General features: G+C 43.9%; 1 protein-coding gene across 2 annotated transcripts in view; it reads left to right on the forward strand.

Moving 5' to 3' along the window:
* The window catches only part of RGL1 (ral guanine nucleotide dissociation stimulator like 1), a 78332-nt gene that overhangs the window by 17100 nt on the left and 39080 nt on the right, over positions 1-22152 (forward strand). For both annotated transcript variants that reach the window (XR_011337849.1, XM_069862323.1), the window contains exons 3-4: positions 10862-11070; positions 18783-18860. Coding sequence is in view for 1 of the 2 variants with exons in the window: in XM_069862323.1 (XP_069718424.1) it covers positions 10862-11070; positions 18783-18860 (287 nt within the window). In the remaining variant the exon portion in view is untranslated. The remainder of the gene's footprint in view (positions 1-10861; positions 11071-18782; positions 18861-22152) is intronic.

The following is a 22152-nucleotide window of genomic DNA, read 5'->3' on the forward strand; positions in this document are numbered from 1 at the left end:
TCCTGATGGGTGAATGAACAACAGCCCAAGACAAAAATAAGAGTGGGCAGTAAATGGGGACTATTGCTCTTTTATCATAAGGCCTGGCGTTTTTTGCTCTTTCTTTCCCCATGCAAGCTATACTTATTTTGCGTTCTGACTCAGTACTTCCACATAATTATGTGTGTGTTTTGATTTGTGTCCATTGCCTAAGGATTTAAGTTCAACTCCAACACAGCATTCTTAAACTGCAATGCAAATGTCCGCAGTGGGTTCAATGCTAGCTCATGCAACCCGTGCTCCTTTCTGCTGGGTCACAAGAGGTGGGTTCGTGGCCGTGTGCTGCCGTTGCGTGAAGGTGGTGATTGGTGTAAGGCTGCGGTGTGTTTAGCTGCCGTCTGCTTCTGCAGCTTGTCATATGGAACGCAGAGTGTGCCACAGAGAAGGAACCCATAGAATTGACACGAGGGTGCTGCCATTGCAACTGTGGCACATCAAGACAGGTCTGTATTTGTACAGAGACACTCCTCTCTCTGTATTGGTTGTGTGCAACAGAAGAATCCTAAGAGATTTTATAATCTGATCCCCTGTGATGTCTATATTATATAGACAAAACGCAGTTTGGCCTGAACTAATGATCGAACTAATATTTTTGGACTCTTCCAGAACTTAAATAAATGTTCAAGCTGATAACCCTTAATATTAGGTAACGTTCGCTTACTATTACTGCTTTCTCTGCTTGGGCTCCACCCTGGAGAGGTCTCTTAGTTTCAAAACAAAGGGTAGTTGTAGAGACATATTTACAACAATGGCTTTTAGAAAGAGGTATCAAGGACGTGTCGTCCTTGTAAAATATGGGCCATGCTGGTTAAACAGAAACATTAGTATCAAAAGCAAGAACATTTTGGGGAGGAAATCAAACTAGAGCATAGCTGTGCTAGCATAGTAAACTGCAACTTTTACAGGTGGATGTAACCAATCACGAGCTAAGCTTTTGCAATATGTATGAACTAATTAAATGTAACCAATCACGAGCTAAGCTTTTGCAATATGTATAAGCTAATTAAACACTGTATAAAAGAAGCAACCGTAAATCAATAAATTGAACTTTTGATCACTCATCCTTAGTGTGGTCTAAAGCTCCCTCCGTTCGTTCTCCTCCAATTTCAACAGGTAGTAAAAGAGACAGCCATTGAAATGACGTTTACGCTGTACTTTAGGTATGTATTCATGCTGTGGTCATCAAAATGTTTACTTACTGCTAACCTGTTTCTCTTACCAAAGATTAAAAAAGCTTGGCAATGGAGATTGCTCACCATAATTGCTATGAAACATTTAACAACGTTTCCTGGGTCTTTTTTCTTCCACAGAAATACCTTATGTTTCAAGTTCAGTTTATTTTAAAATCTGAACCAGTCTTCTAAATACTTTCTCCTCTGTCAGAATGCATTTGATCTCCCCACGCCTATGATTTTATTTTCCAGCTGTTCAGACTTAAAATCTGTCACTCTTGCTTTGTTGTTTATACTGAGTGCAGTAGCAGTTTACACTGATTTCCTGCGTCGGTGTAATTTTAATTTCTGTGTACTGTTGGAGCGAGCTTTACAGTGTGAAAGGAAAGCCAACAATACGATCAGGATGAATAAAACCATTTGGAGTTACGTAACATGCGTTTGTGCTGCTATTATGCAACAGAAACATTACTTGTGGCATCCTTAAATCCATTTTGAGCTCAGCAGTGCTGCCGGTTGTCTTGTACAGAATGTTCTTTGTGCCTTTAGACCTAAGGAGGAATTTCTTCACTATGAGGGTGTTTAGGCACTGGCCCAGGTTGCCCAGAGAAGTTGTGGCTGCCCCATCCCTGGAGGTGTTCAAGACCAGGTTGGATGGTCCTTAGGCAGCCTGATCCAGTGGGAGGTGTCCCTGCCCACGGCAGGGGGATTGGAACTGCATGATCTTTAAGGTCCTTTCCAACCCAAACTATTCTATGATAATGGAGAATTTTCAGCCTCCGTGGTGATGATTTCATTGGGCTGAGATCGTAGCAGAGTAAGTGGTATCAAAATATGCTTAGGCTGGAGATAATCCTGTGATATTGAACCTTGTGCCAAAGGAATCAAGGGTCATATAACAATAAAAAAGGGAATTAGGGAGGTGGGAGGGGATGCAGTATGAAGATTGCAGTTCTGCCATTATTGCAACATAAGCATTGAGGTGGGTGAGCCCAGAGATGATGAGGGTTGGGACAGGGTTACATACAAAAACTGGAAGAGCAAGGCTTTCGATTTCAAGGCATACTGTGAGTTATTTATGGGCTCAGATGATGAGTTTAGCAGTTGTTTTTTATATGTGGGAGGATATTGATGTGGGTGACATGGGGAGGAAGGTCTTTGAAATCTCAAATAGTTTAAATAGGAGAAAGTATTCTGAGTAGAGACCACAGTGTTGTCACATGTCATTGAGTTGGGTAACTTGACTTCTGCTGGCTTATACAGTCTGCCCTGTATAAAATTCTTCAGTGATTGCATACAAAAGGAATCCTGGAAGGGTGAAAAAGGACTAATGTGTGCTTCTAGGTTAGTGACGTAGCCTAAGCTGCTGAACTTATTGACCTGAGAAATGTAGGTTCTCAGGAATACATGTGCATGTTCATTTTGCCTTAGCCATTCATATCATGTTTTCAGCTTCTGTAGGAGATGTAAGCACTAATAAGTGAATTCCATTATGTGTGCTCAACCTGACTGCTTACAGCGCACATCGGCATGTCATGTAGCTTAAATATCACAATGATTTTTGACAGTATTCCATTCTTGGAGTGTTTGTTCCTGCATGGCTTTGTTCTGCGCTTTGCTTGCACTGCCCTTGGTTGTTGGCTCGTGACAGTATTCTGCAGTCACTGGGTAACAGTGCAGAACCTGAGGCTGTGTGAACTCTCTGGTGTCTCATCCAGAGATCCAGACTGACTGGTATTGGGTGACACTGGCAGGTGACTCCTTCAGAGATGGTAAAGTGGGTGAGGAGGAGCTGGGGAGAAGCTTTTGTTCCAGGAAGAGATGGTTTGGTTTTGAGTTCACAGCAGACCTTACAAAGAACAGAGCTGGGATCTGGCCTTTTGAGCTGAATGCGTATGGATTTGTCGTGTTTTCCATTGCCATTTCAAGTGTGTGCTTGTTGCAACAAAACTGGGCTGGTTTGGTGGTCTACATCTGCTGTGCGGACTCAGTGCAGAAATTATATTGCTTACTTCTGTAGACTGTTTGTCATCTATGGACTCTGAAGTGATTCATAGAGGAGGTCAGTGCAAATCTGCCCTTCCATAGCTGGAAAAACTGAGGCACACAGGTCACGGCTGGAATGGTAAGACTCTACTGAGCCACCTTTGGGGACCTCCCAGAACAGACTCTTCCTCCTGTGAGACCTGAGGAGACCAGCTCCCTGCCATCTGCAGTTAACAGATGTTCTCCTTTGTGCAGCTAAAATTTTTGCAATGTGTTAAAATCTATGAGCAGAGAAAATAGCTGCACGTCTTCAAAGGTCAGCCAGTAGTTCTGGCTGAGCTCAGTGGTGACCAAATGTGTGTTTGGCTGTGTGATCTGGTTTGTCTAGTGTTCTGTAGATATGGATGATATTAACTTCTGGGGTGGTGGATGGTAGAAACTCTGCTTGATGATGCTGTGTTTTCAGATAATCAGAATTGAGGTTTGTGTTCAGTACGTAAATACAATGTTTGCTGTTCTATGAGCTTGAACTTCTCAGTATTCCTCAGATGGAAGGTGTGGTATTCCCATCAGGGTTACTGAAAGGTGCTTCAGAGCCAGGTGAAACATTTGAGCTGTCTGGCATCTTTTGCACTACTTTTCTCTGCCCAGCACTTCTTCCTTTCTCCTTTATCGTTCTCATTAAGTAACTCAGCCTGGAAACTCTAAGCAGGCTCTGGCACCTACAAATTTGCAGGACAAGCTGGAAGCAGTGAGAGTGTGGGGAGTGAGGAAGAGAAGACAAAGGTTGTTAGCAGAGAGTAATTACTGTTTACAGGCACAGGAGAACAGCCTCAGCTGCTTGTTTCCTCTCTTAGGGACCCTCAATCCATACCTGTAAGAGCTTTTATTAGTTTTGACAGTTAATCACTGACTGCTTGCAAGTTGAAAGACTCTTTGTAGAGCTTTCCTCTCATGGAGACAGTAAGTAACACTTGGATGAAGATGCTGAGTTCTACAGCAGGAGTTCTCCTCTAATGCAGAAGAGCTTTGGAAAGTTGTTTATATATGGGACAGGTTTGTTTGCTGGTTTTAGCAGAGTGCTTCTAGTAAATGTCATGCGATAACAGCTGCTCCTCAAACAGTGCAAGATGGACCTGACCAAGAATCTTACCTGACATACTGGTTTCTTTTTCTTGCTTTTCTGTTTTGAGTGAGGAACTTGCCAAGCTTCAGTGTTGGATCAAAACCACCAAAGAGAATAGTTATACATACTGACGTATTATGAAAATTATATGTCCCTGGCATGCTTATGAGAGAATGAGGTTGTGGTGAACTGTAGAACTATGAAACAGCTCAAACCAAAATGAAAAGGGTTTAAGTAATCTGATGTTTCAGGTTCAGTTAACTCATTGAAGACTGTATGTCGGAGAAGAGGGTGGCAGGGCATTTGTTGACTTTGTTTAAAAGTTCTTCTGGCCAGGGAGGTGAGCATTAGGGTGAGAAGGAACTTTTTGTAGATAGGAGGCAATGAGAAGGTAAGTGTATAAATTGTACAAGATAGTTAGGGAAGAAGATTTGGGGCTAAACTGTTGGGGCAAATTTTGTTCTCTCTAAAAAGCTTGTGTGCTGTGTGGTGAAACTCTTGGAGGACTTGGTTCTCCCTCAGTAATACAGCTGCATTCCTTTGCTTCCAAGTGGACCAAATTCAGAAGAGGAATTTGTGTTCCCATGACTGAATAAGTTTGTAAGAACTGGACAATGCTACTTAAATGTAGACCTGTCTGGAGATGCAGGTTTTTTTCATGCACTTGCTTGAACCCTTCCAGATGCATGTAGCGAGAGGTGATGTGTAAATTAGGCTTTCTTCCTTTCACTTTGATTCCTTTAGAGCAAGGCCACACAGCTCCTGATACCCAAATGGGTCAGAATTTGCATAACTTGGGAAGGGGTGAGAATGCAGAGCTCAGCCCCTGCTCTGTCTGTTGTTCCTTATTTTCCCCAGAATGACTTTAAGTAGCTGCAAGGTGCCTGAGTGAAAGGGTTTGAACCCAGTCACAGTGTGTCTGTAAGAGGCTTTTTTCCCCCCTTTACCTCTCAATCTGCCCCACAGCTTTTGTTACTGTGCACCAGCTTTTCAGAGAGATACCAGCTAGGAAGTGAGAGTGCCTTTTGTATAATGACCATGGAATTAATTGGTCCTGGAAACTCTGGGTTGCTGCCAAGAATGGTTATTTGTGTGGTAAGAAAGGAAAGGAAAAGGGTGGGGCTTTGGAAATCCAGGAATACCCCTAGCTGTCAGATCACAGGAAAGAGATAGTAAAGTTATTTTGGGTTCCGAGTTCGGTGCGGTCAACATGCAGAATTCTGACATCCAGCAGCATCCAGAATGAGAACCCAGGAGTCAGCGAAGTGGAGAGAGCTCTGTCTTCGTTTTATTTCCAAATGCACTGTACAATAAAAGCAACGCCTCTGGCAAAGGCAAGCATCCACCCTGCCTGGAGTCCGCAGGCTGAAAGTGATCCCACCTCTGACCACCCAAATTCTGCATTCCGAGCCACGGCTTCCCAGGGTGGGAATTCTGCCTCAAATTCCAAATCTTATCTAATGCAGGCTGTTTTCCAGGCTGACAGTTCTGCAGGGTGGAGAAGAACAGAGAGGAGAGTGGTGGGATGCAAGGCTCTGAAATCCTGCTGGCATGGCAGGAGAAGGCAGGGATGTGTGTGGCCAGGGACCTGCCCTGGCAGTGACTGAAACACTTTGACAAGCTTAGTCCAGTCACTTGTCTTTCTTGTGTGTTAAGTTGTATTGCTAGTGCAAAATTCCCACTTTTCCCAGAGTGGTTTTTAGTGCTCATATGGTGAGGACAGGTCAGGGGAGACCGCACAGTGCGTGCGAGTTGGAGTGAGTCCTGCGGGGCTGTCGGCTGCCATGGGGCTGCTCTGTCAGTACTCGTAAGGGACAGCCTGGCGTTCGCCCCTTAAAAGGGAGCAGGCATGAGTATGAAGTTCATTACCTCCCATCCCAGGACAGGCTGCGAGAGTTGGGGTTGTTCAGCCTGGAGAAGAGAAGGCTCTGAGGAGACCTTAGAGCGACCTTCCAGTGCCTGAAGGGGCTACAAGAAAGCTGGGGAGGGACTGTTCACAAAGGCTTGGAGTAATAGGACAAGGGGCAATGGGTATAAACTGGAGAGGGGCAGATTTAGACTAGACAGAAGGAGGAATTTCTTCACCATGAGGGTGGTGAGGCCCTGGCCCAGGTTGCCCAGGGAAGCTGTGGCTGCCCCATCCCTGAAGGTGTTCAAGGCGAGGTTGGATGGGCCTTGGGCAGCTTGATCCAGTGGGAGGTGTCCCTGCCCATGGCAGAGTGGGTGGAACTGGATAATCTTTAAGGTCCCTTCCAACCCAAACTATTCTATGATTATGATCCTTATTGGAAGGAAATACTGTGTGGAGTAAGTTGTTAATATCTTTGCAGTTCTTTAAAAAATATGACGAAAGCAAATAGGAGTCACGTAGCACCTCAAAGAAATGTTATTACTTCAATTTAGTGTGGTTTTTCTTTGGAATCCGGTTATTCTTCAAACAGCTTTTCTGTTCCATCTGTCTAGCTACTTTTAAGTGATATGTGACTGTAGTTAAATGCAGGTTGCCTTCAGTTTTTATTCTGCTAGACTGGTGTTATGGATGCTTGGGTTTCTGGAGCATTTGAACCATAATGTTTCCATGAGTTTAATTTTTTTCCCCCTTTTTATTTATTTGCTTTCTCAAGGCTTATGCGGGAGAGTCTGTGTGTGAGAAAGCAAGATCAAAAAAACTAAGGGCAAAATCACAAAAAGCACCTTATTCCTACTTTCAGGAGGTTGAAGTTGATTTTCATTTAGGCAAGCGGTGAAATGAGGCGGTCATTCTTGATTAGAGTGCTTTATTTTTAGTTAACTTATAAGTTACTGCCCTTTAGGCAGTTTGATTCCAGCATAGGGCCCAACAGGTTGATAAAAATGGGTAGAGTGGAAGACTGCCCATCTGGAAAAGCTGTACATTTCAAGGAAGGACAAAAGCATTTAAAAATATTTCAAAATCAGTAAAAATGCAGTTTAAGAGACACTCATTAGTTGGGTGCTCCCAAAAGTAATTTTTCAGAATTTCTAGGTATAACAGCTCTTTACCAAAGTGTTCAAGTTTGAAATGACTGAGCCTGAAGAATACTTGATATCTCATTGACTTATTTTTCATCCCAGTTGTTTTCTTTTGGTATTTTTTTTTCCAGTGTACCTAATGAAAAACAATTACATTGATTTCGTTCCATGATTCTCATTTTCAGAATCTTGACAGGTAATATTTGCACTGGAAAAAAACCTGCAGACCAGTGGGGGCTTTTTTTGGGGTAAAACCAATTGTTTCCTGTGATATTGCTGAAATAACGACTACAGTTCTGCACGTTATAATTTGGGTGGCAGGCTGTTTTTGTACTACTTGGAGCTTGAACCGTCCTTCTCACTTGAGCCTCTATTCCCTCTTGCTAGGATGTATCGTTAATTTAGGAGATGGTGGAGTTTGTAATTCATTTGTGATCCCACTGAAGGTTGGCACGTAGCTGTTTGTGGCCCTGTGTTGGTGGCCGTGGCAAAGAGAAGACGTCTGTTGGATGTTATGCTGATACTCATATCTTTTCCACATCCTGCAATTGTGCGTGTGGCTCTTGTGCCCTTTCGCAGCGCCGTGGGGAGCCAGTGAGCCTGGGGGTGTTCAGGAGCCAGCCTGGACGGGCAGGGTCAGGACCTTCATTGTAACCAGCTGGGAACCGGAGCACGGCTCCTTCCGACCAGCCTTTTGCTGCTGGCTTTGGGGATCGGTTTGTCTCTAAGGGAGCATTTTAGCCCGAGTGGTTTTGGTGTGCATCGAGCTCTCCTGTTTCAGCAGGAGCTGGATATCTGGTGCCGCATAGGTGCAAGAGAGAGTGGGTCACTCCGAAGGTACCGCACAGCTGAGGATTGGTAAAGGCATTAGAATTCCACTAGAGCGGTGACTGCACAGCCTCAGCAGATCAGGACTTACAGAAATATACCCCAGCTCAATCTTTCTGCGTTTGCTTTTGGAAGATGTTATCTGTTTGGTAGGAAACCATTTGCTCAGCAGGTCCACTAGCACGTTATCAAGGCCAGTCCGTTGCCTGAAAAATCACAGTGAAGCTATTTAAAAACATAAGATAAATCTGACTATAAAATGCCGTGTTTGTTTATTCTCAACCTTGTAAAGGATCAAGACAAACTTTACTGATGCTGGGGTCTAGCACCTTTGTTAAACTGCAGGATGGGTTGGTTGTGGATGAATGGAGGGAGCTGGAGAGCCTTGCTTGTTTTGGTGCCCAAAACCACTGGTGGCTTTAATTGGCACCACATAACAGTGATCAGTGTGCCACTGTCAGAACTTGCAACATCTAATAGCAATAGTGTTCCTCTGAGCAGGCAGCACAAAAGCAAACATGAAACCTCTGTTGCTCTTGGGTAGCCTGGTTCTGTCGGTGCAGAGATGGCCTCTTGATTAAATCCAGACCGAGCAGTTTCCTGTTAGCGTGCTAACTCAGACCACAGTGTCTTATTCCAAAAGTGTGTTAGTGAGCTCCTCTGCCAAGGACTTTTTCCTTTTAAACTTACAGGCAGAATTGCTAAAATAATACAAACAATCCTTAAAAGTCTCTTCGAATGATTTCTAGCAGTTGAATGTTTTGCTGCCAAACTCGTTTTTAGATTTTCAGGGTTTGGGGTTGTTTTATGTTTTGCTTTGGCATTTCTTTGATGTTAACATCCTCTCAATGTGATGTCTTGGGCAAGCTGCAGTGTTGCAGTTAACAGAAAATTGTGTGCATGTATCAATCTTGGAAGCATATTCTTCCCTTGTTTGGTCCAGTCGCATTGGTGGATGGCAGGTTTTTACACTCAGTGAGCAGAATATGGCTGTGAGTGAATACACGGTGAGCGGGGTGAGATCGCTGGATGGAAAATGAGTAGTTTAATACAGCGATGCTGAATTGCTTCCCTGTTGGAAAGCAGTTGTATTGTGTAACTAGTTATTTTCAAAAGTATACTTTAATTATAAGATAAAAAGTCAGCAGAAATAGTCAATATTGTTTTTTCCTTCTGAGCAAGGGTTTCTAAGAGAAAATTTGAATGGAGAAGATCCGTAGCGGTCATAACAGATCCTTTTAGGGTTTCTGTAGTGGTGGTGTCGTATATATTTCCAGATACACCTGTAAGTCAGGTGCATAAAGCTTCTTTGCAGCAGCCAAAAGATCCATAGCACAAAGCTTTTCCCGGTTTTCTGGTGTGATCTCATTCCTCGTGCTGGGCTGCTGGTGGGGTTTGGCGCTTAGAAAAGCCATTAATGGGTTCCTGACATAAGACAGAGTTACCCAGCTTGTAATTCTCCGGTCTGTTTGAACAGATGTAAACCCGCGGTGCTTCCCGAGATCGTCTGACATCCTGCAGCCGAGCTTGTTTGCCCTGGGTCAGCGCGGGTGTTTCTGCAGCTGTGGGGTGAGCCAGGCTGGGCGGCTCGCCTGGCTCAAGCTGATCCCACCGAGGGAGATGAAGGGCTCGGTGCTGGCTGGACTGCTTTCCCAGCCCCCTTTCTTGTGGCAGAGGGGCAGAAAAGAGCCTCTGGGGATGCTTCTTGCAGTGGCTTAAGTTGCACGTGAAATGGTGCCACTTTGCAGTTGCTTCGTGTGTCCCAGGACCTCTGCTTGCCTCCCGTGCCATGGTGGGGCCTTGTGTCTTGATCCTGCAAGATGCTGCTGCCCCTTCCAGGCTTCCTACAGGCACAGGGACACTCTTCTGCCAGAATTCCCCCAAAGAGAGATATGCTGTTAGATTGCTCTTGTTAATGTTCTTTTTTTAAAATATATAATCCTGTTTGTAAAGCTTTTTATCACACATACCTAACAAATAAGTATTTAAACTAGTAAAAAAAAAAATCTCCTGACCTGTCTTCTGAATAGTGGTGGACTTGAAGGGAATGTTTCCGGTTATGTCAGACTCAAAGCAGGCTGCAAGCATTAAAAACAAATGCTGTTTATAAAACAAAGACCCCCAACACCCTGGATTTGTTGACAAATATTGTGCCAAACGGGAACTGTAAGAGAAAATTGCAATATTATAAAGGCATGTTTGCAAGATTACTTTGGCACTCTCCTCGCAAAAGCATCGTGGAATGTTTCACATCCAAATGTGTCCGTGACCCTAGGTTCTGTGTGTGTTCTGTGTTGCTGTTTTCAGCAAGGGAGTCGCTGCTGCTGATGCTAAAGTTGTGGTTGGTTTTCATGTCTATTCAGAAGTTAAGTGAGACACTGAAATACCACTGGTGTTCCCTCAAGCAATATTGTTCTTTGTGAGACAATGGCTTTTCTTTTAGATAATTATATATGATGGGGTCATAACATGACTTGATAGCAGTCAGACTATAAAATATTTTGTGGAATGTGTCAGAAAAGTATCTTAAAGGTAAACATACTGAAGCCTTCTGTTATTTGATACAACATTTGATGCTTGGGAGAGCCAAAATTAACAGCATTGTTTAGTAGTAACTAAAGATATTCCTGTGAGAAGCTGGAACTTAATCAGTGTTTTGTTGTGAAAGGTGTGTCGGGGAGCTTCTGTCTGATGTTTGTCCTTGGTTTCAACTTTGTAGGTGGAGGAGGACGAGCTCCCTCCAGAACACACCGTTAGCCAGAATGAAACCTGCAAGATCAGGACTATAAAAGCAGGCACTTTGGAGAAGCTCGTGGAGAACCTTCTGACATCTTTTGGGGACAATGATTTTACCTACATCAGTATCTTTCTGTCGACATACAAGACATTTTCTTCCACTAACGAAGTATTGGAGCTTCTCCTTAACAGGTAAGAGCCAATATGTAATGGAAACTGAGCCAGCATCTACATGATAGGGGCGTGTTGTCAGGATTTTCTTCCGTTATTTATAGCGGACCGGGGCTTAGTAACCTGATGGGCAGATGTCAAGAATACTGCAAAATTCAGCATTTTAATATAAACATAACATGTGTAAATACATTCCTCCCCCATCCCAACTCTCAGTAAAGCATAGTCACCAGGCAAGGAAAGCCGCATCTGACTGCTAAGGAACCAAACCGGCTGCGTTCCCCACCCAGTTCAACAGAGTTTTGGTTTTCAGTAGTTTCCGTTCTTATTCCTCTCTTACTGAGATGCTTCAGAAACACAAATTAATGTCCCACCTGAGACTGTGACCTCATTTTACAAATCACTGTACAAACATGCCTAGAATTGTTTGCAACAGCCCCCACCCTGAAGACGCTCTGCTGTCAAAAGGTGGTAAAGAAAAACAGTGAGAGGAACAGACCATGATGCGGATACTGAGGAGTGTCCTGGGGCAAAGAGAGAGAGAAGATTTAACTCACAGCGACAGTTTTGGAATTCAGCTTGGGTTTTCATACATCCGTATTTTTCGTGTCCGTCTCTGCTGATTTTTGCTGTCCTCAGGAGGCAGAAGACAGTTACGCAGAGAACAATTCATACTTATTCCACTTATTTAATTTGTACAACTGTAGAAGATCCCTATGTCTGGCAAGCAAGTTTCAAATCTACTCTCAAACCTGTTGGGCTGGGTGAATCCCCCAAGTGTGATGTTTGTGGGGAGAAGTTATTGATGCTGGGAGGCTGCCTCGGGTCCCTGGTGTAGGGCTGGCCCTTTGGTCTCTGCAGAGCCCCTGGGCTGGACCAGGAAAAGGGATCTTGTAGCATTGGGCCGTGTTGTCCTCCTGCGTGCTTCTCCACAGATGACTTTGTGTCTGTAACCCCTGTATGGGACACGTGATCATTTCACGTGCAAGTGTCTGGATTGTTTCCTCTTGGTCACCTCGCCTGGCTGGATTCGATGGGTGGTTCTGCTCACAAAGCCAAGCTGTGGGTGCTGCAGGATTTCTGGATGATATGAAGCATGGGAAAGCATGTTCAGATCCTCAATTCAGCCCTTCAGTGACTACTGAAATAATTAAATCTCTCTGTAATTGAAGGTTGAAGCATTTTAAGGTTGGAGTTTGGACCAAAGGGCTAGTCCATGGAAACAGCTGCCCATCCTACAGTCAGTTAGCCTTGGTCAAGGTTTTATTGGTTTGTGATGTTTCATCTCTAGCCATTATAATGTTTGAACTTGATTAACTGCACTGTTAGGAGGATGATGAAAACTTCTTTTGGGAATCTTGCTTTTATACTGAAGTTTAGAGAGTCCACTAGATAAACAGTTCTGTTTTCTTCCCATATTTTCCCCTCATGAAAAGGACCATAGCAACCTAAAAACAGGAACGTACAAAATTAGTGAAACATTGAAGTTATAAAATCAGATACTCAAAGATCAGGAATTTGGGAGGAGGAAGCACTCAAGCAGGAATGAACTGGGGAATAGGTGTCCTCTTCTAAAGACAATGTGATTGTTAATCGCTGCTTCATTGGCTGCTGACTGAGGGGAAGGATCTTGGGCCAGACTTGTGGGTTGCTGTGTCCTTGTGGTCTGGAAGAGATCGAGTTCCTGTCCCATTGGGTTTTTGTAATGTGCTGGCAGAGTAGAAGCCCTGCTTTAAGGTGGGACATCCTCTTGTCCTCTAATCCTCTTGGCTTTGAGGACAGGAAGGGAGAATAAGGGAAGTGCAGATACTGTGGCTTTCCTTCAAACTAATAGCCTAATTAATATTTATAGCACCATCTGAGTTCAGGCGGTCCAGTTGTTTAGAGCAGCAGCAGGTCAGGAGTGTACATGACTCTAAGGAGGTCGGCCCTGCCCTCCTCCTCTGACGCTGCTTTAAAGAGGTGAAAATGTTAGAAGAGGGCAAGAAAGCACAGGGAAAAGTCTCCATAAAACAGAACTTTCTTTCTGGGCCCAATTCTGATCTCGCTGGTTTGTGTACCTCTTGGAACAAGTTATAACGTCTCCTTCAGAAGAGAGGCATGTAGGCTGCCTGACCTCGTCAGCGTTATCCCCAGCCTTTTGTAATATATGATAGAATCCACAGGAAATCCTAGGAGGTCACCACTTCCTTCCCTCCTCACAAATCTAAGGAGTGTCGTGTTTAGGAATCCATGGATGTTTCTCTTGGCTTTTTGAATATCATGGATAATTTAGAATTTTACAGCTTGGGACGAAATATAGGTAAAATCTAAGCTATAAAGTTAGAATGATTTACATGCAGCCGTGGAGTATGGTCCTCTGGAGAAAAGCAAGCATTAAAAAGAAGAAAAGAAATGGATTGTAATTGATTTTAAACAGCTTAGTTTTCATCTTTGTGCATTCGTGGAAGTTTGGCATCTAAATGCAGGAGGCAGCTTTGAAAACCTGCCAAGTCTTTAATGCTCTGTGTACTGGTATTTTCTCTTTGTTTGGTAGAAGTGGGTAGGGAGATTTAAAAGAAAAAAAAAATCTTGTTGACATTTTTATGTGAAAACACTCGATGGAAGTTCCTGGAGAGAGGGAAAGGACAGCACAGCCCCTTTTGGGTGGGAGAACCGCAGGATGCCTCCGCAGAGATCCTCCAGTATCCCCAGGACTGGGTGTGCTGTGGAGTGATCGCTCACAAATGCGATGGAAGCTGAAGAGCTTTAGGTGTCCAGAGGAGAGCAGAAGCGGGCCAGGTTCCTCTCTTACATATCTTATTTTGTCATGGCAATCATGTTCCTTGCAATGGTGGCACCTAAAAGCAGGGCCACGCTGTGCTTGGCGCAGTCACATAGGAAACAGCAACCGGTCCCTATCTCAAGGAGTTTAGAGAAGGGAATTGATACTGTTTGATGGGAGAGCCAGAGCTGGATGACAACGGCAAATATTAAGTTAGTTTTATGTTTTCAGTTCATTTTTTCTGCTGGAGGATGGCTTGATGGACAGGAAAGTGAAGGTAGAGAGGGGGACATTGAGGGAGCAGGTCCTTCGGTAGCAGGCTATGCTTTCAGAATGGTAGTTACATAGTGTTGGGCTCACTGTTGTTGCTGTGGCATCTGTTCATTCCTCTGTGGTGTTCCTGTATTCCAGGTGGTCTGTCTATTCAGATGAAAAAGTGACTTTATTTCCATGACTCTGTGTGTATAATTCAAAGCTCCTTGCCAAGTACCTGTGCTTCCAAGTCACTTGTTTTGAGGCTTACAAGACTTATTTAGGGATTTGTTTGGGGGGTTTGCAGAGAACCTCTTTTTCTTATTATTATTTCTGAGTCATTTGAATGCATTTTCCTCCCTCTTCTTCCCTTCCCTTCTTAACAGAGATGCAGGGGTGCATTTTCTACTCTGTTTTTCAGCATTTAAATATTCAGTACTGCCCATTACATTCTGATCTCATTTGCTTAGTCAGGCCCTTTGAGTGGAGTCTATAACTTTCCAAACACCAAGCAAAGCCGAAAAGTTCTGGGGGCTACAGGATCCTTTTGTTTCTCCTGTCTCTTTTTGTATGCAAAGCATTCATACAAGGCCGGGGAGTGAATGGCTCTTTGTCCAGGAGCTGGTGAGAACAGAGCAGTGCAAGCCTGCAGAAATGCTGCTCTTTACATCAGATGTGTCATTAACTCCTCCTAACCCATATTTTATGGCCTCTTGTGCACGCAGAGCTCTGGCTCAGAGAGATGGGCAGAGGTTTACATCTGGACGTGCAACAAAGCATTACACGCTTCTCCAGTCTTGTACAGAAAATTGCCTGCTCTTTGTTACTGTTATAGCCTTGTATTATAAAAATCGGTGTGTATCCCTAGTGGGATTTAGATGCAAATGCCAAATGTTCTGCAAATACATGTTTTATATTCATGCAACACCAGGACAGTGACACCATGAGGCATCTCAATAAATCTTGCTTTAAGAATTAACGGCAAGTTTTGAAAAATGGATATAAAAATGTAATTGTTATTCAAAAGCTGAAGCGTATTTCTCCCTCCAGGGGGGAAAAATGTCTTTTGTCTGTTGGCTAAGATGCGTTTTAATCATCTTGTCTGGCAGATGGCAGCGGAGAGTGAAATCCTCTCCCTTTAGCAACAGGACAGGAGTAGCCGTCATAGCATGTAACATAAGTTATATCAGCAGCACTTCTTGATTCTGTGCTGGGTTTTCTCCACCGAGAAGGTGTTGGCATAGTTCTCTATCCCCCTTAGGCTCTTCCTGTATCTTCTTGGTAAGATGAGGTGTTGCCTAGGATTATAGTATTTGGAAATGCAATTTACAGAGCTGCAAACGCAAATATTGAAACCAGTAGAGTTAAATCTAATAGAAACAGGTTAAACTTTACACTTCAGCTTAGCAAAGTGTTGGAAGCTTTGTTCTTAAGGCTCCTCTGATTTATTCCCTCCTTGCAGTAAAACAGTGGGAAATACCTCAAATAGTTCACTGCGTTCACTTTGGGTTGTAATAAGCTTTCAGGGTATGACTGAGAGAGGGCAGGAAGGATTGAGTGGTGAGTTCAGGAATAGCTGAGTCAGAAAGAAGGTATCTGTTCACTTTTACAGCTTCAGTCACGCTGATCCCAGCAGGAGGATCCACAGGCAGGGTGTAAAATTGCTTTGGACCATATAGGAGAAAGCACAGAGGCCATCAATGGACCAAAACATTTCAGAACAAGATTGACAGCTGTTCTTGTACTGAGCAGTGGTTCCTCTCTAGAGGCTTCTGTAGCAATTCGCTGTGACCCCCGAGGGATCGAGGTGTCATTCAGCATGTTTAGAAGTGAGTTCTTGCACCAAAGTCAGTTTAGCTACGTGGCTTTTTTCTTCAAACATTTGGATTAGCTATGTGAAATTGCACTGGCAAGAATGGTGATCTTGTATGTACTTCAGTCTCCAAGGACCCTGAAGGAAGAAATTATTTGTTGTAAGTTGCTAACCTGTTATGTAATTTAATATTATGTATAGTTTTTGTGATTTTAGAACTGAAACGTAGAATTAGCTTGAATAATAACTTTCAGCTAGCTTGTGCCTGGGTACTTCAGGAAGGAATTCTAAGGAATTTTAGCAAAGTTGCAATTAGAAAGAACGGGAAAGAACGTGACTGTATCTAATTAAGCCAGATAACAGGGACTAGTGCAATGATAAGAGGGAGAAGAACCAATTTAGACAGGATGCAACCTTGAAAGGGGTCCAAGGAGTCTAAGAGCATACGCAAGAAGGGGAGTTGAAAAGCTCAGCTGTGAGGAAAATCTGTGGCCTTCATCCAGAGACCGCTGAAGAAGACCCTCAGAGGGCAGAGCGCATGGGCCATGAGGAGGAAGCTTAAGAGAACTGATTAGAATAGACACACCTGTACCTAGAAAAGTGATGTGGGAACTTGGGTGGAATGAGATGATGTATCGGTCAGACTAAGCTGCTGGGATCAAGCAGTCGTGGTTTAACAGCTGGAGCAAATAATTTTTGATATGTCTACCTGCAATGTGGTCAGAGATGCAAGATCTGCTTTCCAATGAGCTGATTCAGAGAGCGTGCGGGGTCTTACTGCACTACTCTCAAGGCTAAGTGAGCCCAGCTGACCTCCAGCTGCTATCAGAGGGGTTTCTTGTTTGCCTGTATTAGTTTGGATTTACTTTGCAGTGCACTGGAATGTAATGCAAATTCTTGACGGGAACCTTCTGGACTGACAGCCCACTCCGCTCTGTTTTCCCTGTCTGACATTACTAGGATGCCACGCTTTAAGATGCACTTGTTCTCCTAACTACTCTGACTAATTGCAGGTGCCTGACACAATTAGTTGAGCACAGAATGTGTAAAATCAGCTTGCTTTATTCTGTCTGGCTTCATTAAAGCTGCCTGTAAGGAACCATGAAATTCTTTATGGAGCTGTACAATAGGCGCTCCCTGGAAAAGGAAGTGCATAATCCTTCCTTCAAGGCACATGCGCTGCCTACATAGGTAAGAGGTTTTGCTTGGCGCTGTTGGAGTTCTGCCCGTGGTTTCCTCATTCCCAATGGCATTTTCACAGGGCCACAGGCCATTCCCACTCGTGACAACTGTGTCAGTAGTTTTTGGCGCAAGTGGGCACTTGCCACCTAGAAGCTTTGTGTGAAATCATGCTTGGAATTAGAAGGAATGACAAATACTGCAGAAATGGGAGCTGTACTGGAGAAAGTGGTTGTCTTAGAGCCTCTTTGTGCATTGGAATATTGCTCTAGGAAAGGATGGAGTGAAAACCGGCAGAAAGGGTCTTGGAGCTGCAAGCAAGGAAAGTGTTTTGGTTGATTCCTGCTGTGTGCAAGGCACGTCATATAAATAACAACCTTATAATATTCCAACCTTAACACGTTAGGTTGGAAGATACTGGCTGTCTCTCTAGATTTTTTTTCTCCTACATGGAATAATCTACAAGTTCCTTAGATTCATCCCTGCTCATCGCAGGGGGGATGGAATTAGATGATCTTTAAGGTCCTTTCCAACTCAAATCATTCTATGATTTGCTGGATTGTTAGATTCTATAATTGTAGTTTGAGCTAGAAACACTCAAGTTGTTAATGATACTTGTATATAAGGGAAGTGTATTCCCTTTGCGTTAGTAAACTAGAGACAGAAAGGACCCCACGCTGCAGGGCACAAAACACTGACCAGCACATCGAACTAAATATTTCCAATGCAAAAATGTAATGTGAGAAGATAAAGAAAAGGATTATTGATATTTCAGTGTCATGTCATGTACGTACCATAGGCAGGTGTGCACAGTTCCCAAATGGCTTCAGGTACTGAACCGTGTCTCATTCTGCGGGGAAGACAGAGCATCTCTGACAGTCCTTGACAAATTAGTGAGGGAGAACTCCCTCCTGAGGCTTTGGAGTAATCAGTGTAATCATGAACACTGGGCCAGCAGGCAGAAATGTGGCACAAAGCATAGAATCATAGGAGGATCAGGTGTGAGACCATCTGAGGAACCTGAAGGTGCACAAGTGCCTGAGACCCAATGGGGCGCATCCGTGAGTCCTGAGGTAACTGGTGGATGAAGTGGCTAAGCCACTATCCATCGTACATGAGTAGTTGTGGCAGTCTGGTGTATTCCTACAGACTGGAAAAGGGGAAACGCAATGCCCATTTTTAAATATGGAGAAAAGGAAGAACAGAGGAACCCCAGGTCTGTCAGTCTCACCTCTGTGCCTGGCAAGATCATGGAGCAGATCCTCCTGGAAACTGTGCTGTGACACATGGAGAACAAGGAGGTCATTGATGACAGCCAGCGTGGCTTCAATGAGGACAGATTGTGACTGAAGGAGGGTGGATAAGGGAAGGGTAACTGATGTCATCCCTGGAGTGCAGGGACAGGATGAGGGGTAATGGTTTTTAGCTGAGAGGGGAAGATTGAGATGAGGTATTGGGAAGAAATGTTTTCCTGTGAGGGTGGGGAGGCCCTGGCCCAGGTTGCCCAGGGAAGCTGTGGCTGCCCCATCCCTGGAGGTGTTCAAGGCCAAGTTGGATGGGGCTTGGAGCCCCTGATCCATTGGAGGGTGTCCCTGCCCATGGCAGAGGGTGGAACTGGATGGGCTTTAAGGTCCTTTCCAACCCAAACTATTCTATGAGTCAATGTGAATTATGCCATGTTTTTATTCAGTGGATATTCTTCTAAACACCCATCTCATTTTTCAGGTATGGAAATCTAGCAACATCGAGCTGTGGAGAAGATGGAAGCCAGATTTCCTCTGAATCCAGTGCAGTACTTCAAACGTAAGTGTGGTTTGCGCTGTCTGGGGAGCCCCAGTCAGGATTCGGTATTGGGTGAGGACGTGGGCAGCGTAGCTGTTGTCTCCTTTGAAAACTCACAGCACTGTTTGCTCAAACAAGCTGTTTACAGCCAAATATCAACTGTCTCCTAACATACGCAATAATATAACCTGGAGATCTTTCCATCGGGGAAATCGTCTCAGAATTAAACATGAGATGAACACATCTAGGACAATATTTTGTTAATTAAACAAACCAGGAATGCTTGTTTCCCCTGCTTTATCCATAGCAGTTAATGGTTTATTGCTTATGACTGATTTTATTGTGCATTGCAACAGTGTCTGCCCACAAAAGCTGAGGTTTTTTCAGGCAGCGGGTGTGTGCATAGATCTCTGCCATTAGTGCCTCTGTGATTTACAGTGTTGCTTTTAGAGTGAAATTTATATTCTGAAATGATCCTGATTTGCAAGAAAATAGCAAAGCTGTTTTGAAATGCAGTTTGAATGGGGAAAAAAGTGGTGTGGTTATCCTCCTAGCATCGTATGAAACCGTGCTTTATCTTCAGACATTGTGTGTAAAATGTGCCTTAGGTCATCACTGTTTGTACTTTGACATCTGGTTCATCTCTGGTTTGCACGCCTCGTGGCAGTGAATGTAGCTGCATCGTTACATGTGATTACAGAACGTGATGATGCCTGATTCTTCAGCATTACTTCAGCATTACTGAAGATTGGTTTTGTATTAAGCTTCTACCAGTTAAGAAAACTTTAAATTTTCGATCAGGGCAGCAGTTTCTCAGGGTGTAAGTGGAGAAGCCTTTAGTTTCCTTTCAGTTTGAGGTGGAAGAGATACACTGAGTTTTTCTATCATGAGCTACACAGTCCAGTCAAGCCTCAGAAATACACTGCAGTATTTTCATTCCTGCGTTTCAGGTAGATTGTTGATTAAAAATCCATTCTATTATTCAATAATTGGCCTGGCCTTCCCACTGCTCACCTCCCTGCTTTTCTGATGACCCGTGTGTTGGGGATGGGAGCTTTCGAGGCTGATTTAAAATGATTCCAGTATCCCCAGTCCAGAAATGTGCCACTAACACACTAAACGCCTTCCTGTCCAGCGTTCTCTGAATTGAGTCCTTATGCAGGGGGGTTGCTTTGCCTTCTGTTATCTGCGTGGAAACTGTTTTGTTTAACCACCAGAGATAAATTAGTAAAAGCTCCTTGGCTGTGAGTGTTTCAATAGCTCTCTCTGAAAGCACAATCAATTCTGCTTGCTTGACTGCAGAAGAAATGTAGAGCTTAATTAGTGTCTGTAAATGATCCGGGGTTCTCAAAGGCTTTAGTTAGAAACAAAATGTTATCACTTGTTAATTTAATTTTTAGCCCTTAGCAAGGACAGAAAGCTACAAGCACTGGTTTGGGCTGTTCCTCTTGCCCCATGAGACTTGACATGGAAGCTCAGTTCTCCTGGAGGGCAGAGCGGAGAGCTATCAAGGTTTTTCTCCCATTTTTGCCATAGCTGGTGGTTAAAACTTGGTCACAAGCACCAAGAAGGCAGCATTCTGTAGTGAGCAGAGGCAATGAGAGGCAGCCAGCGGGTTCCCACACTCCTATCCAGAATGAGCTCTAGGGTACCGTCCAGCTAAAGCAGCACCTTTCCTGCAAAGTAGGTCAAGGATTTATATTTGGGATGAGGAAGATAATTTCACCGCCATAAATTAATAAATGGAGTTAATCCCCCTTCCCCACCTTTTCATGGACCCAAAGGAGCTTAATTATAAGATTGATGAAGACGGGGTGAAAGACACCTTGATGTTAGCGTCACTCAAGACTTTGAGCAAAACGCATCATTTTTTTGTTATGCCTAGAGGTAAGCGTGCAAGTGAAAGAGCTTTTAGTAAGAGCATGTTTATGGTCTCAGACTGCGCCAGGTCAGGTTCAGATTGAACACTAGGAAAAAGTTCTTCACTGAATGGGTTCTCAAGCGCTGGCAGAGGCTGCCCAGGGAGGTGGTGAAGTCACTGTCCCTGGAGGGATTTAAGATGGCTGGCTTAGGGATATGATTTACTAATGGACAGGTACGGTTGGACTTGATGATCTCAAAGATCTTTTCCAACCTAATGATTCTGTAATTTTTGTTTTACTGTTTATAATGGAATTGTTTTCCTGCTGACATACACGCGATTTATCCTATACTCTCCGCCCAGCTGCTTTTTGCTGCATCGATGCTGTCTTCCCCTTGGCATGTAATCATCACCATTTCACAGTCAAGGATGACCAACGGATGGATTCTGTGGTCCTGTTTCTGGGGTAGCACAACTTCTCATGCGTGTATCTGATGTAGTACTCAGCTGGCATGGCTGCTTTTGGCCCTTTGGCCCTCGTAAGATACCCTTTATGTCTGAATTTGATACCTGTTATCCAACCACATATTTACAGAAAGATCCCCAGTGAAGTTCTCAACAAAGTACTTTGTGAGGTGTACGTGTTTTAACTGATCTTGGATAAATGTGAATTCACTTTCCTGCCTTAAAAATTTCCATTGCTCTCGGTTGCTCTGGCTACTTGTCTCTTAGATATGATTAATGGTATCTTGAATAGAGGTTGGCTTTGTAGTCCTGTTGTGAAACATGTACTTCTAGTAGTTCAGGTTTTCTCTGGTCTGGGATAATTCCAATATAATTGCATTTGCCTTCTTTTCTTATAGAATCGAAACACGATATAATTGTGCTCTCAGTTTTGTATGACTTGGAGAAATAAAAGGAAAGCCATATAGTTACTTACCATTAACTCTGTATTTCTCAGAGGAAAAACTTCTCATGGGGAAGCTTGAGGTCTGTGGCCAGAGATCTGCTGTGTTCATCAGGCTCCTGTTGGGACAGTTCAGATGCTTTAAAAGCCCATGTGGGACCTTAGAAATAGAGATGCAATTTAAACCATTAGAATCATAGAATAGTTCGGGTTGGAAGGGACCTTAAAGATTATCCAGTTCCAACCCCCTGCCATGGATCAGGCACCTCCCACTGGATCAGGCTGCCCAAGGCCCATCCAACCTGACCCTGAACACCTCCAGGGATGGGGCAGCCACAGCTTCCCTGGGCAACCTGAGCCAGGGCCTCACCACTCTCATGGTGAAGAAATTCCTCCTTGTGTCTAGTCTAAATCTGCCCCTCTCTGGTTTATTCCCATTGCCCCTTGTCCTATCACCACAAGCCTTTGTGAACAGTCCCTCCCCAGCTTTCTTGTAGCCCCTTCAGGTACTGGAAGGTCACTCTAAGGTCTCCTCAGAGCCTTCT

This window comes from Phaenicophaeus curvirostris, chromosome 8 (genome assembly GCF_032191515.1).
Source record: "Phaenicophaeus curvirostris isolate KB17595 chromosome 8, BPBGC_Pcur_1.0, whole genome shotgun sequence".
Lineage (NCBI taxonomy): Eukaryota > Metazoa > Chordata > Aves > Cuculiformes > Cuculidae > Phaenicophaeus > Phaenicophaeus curvirostris.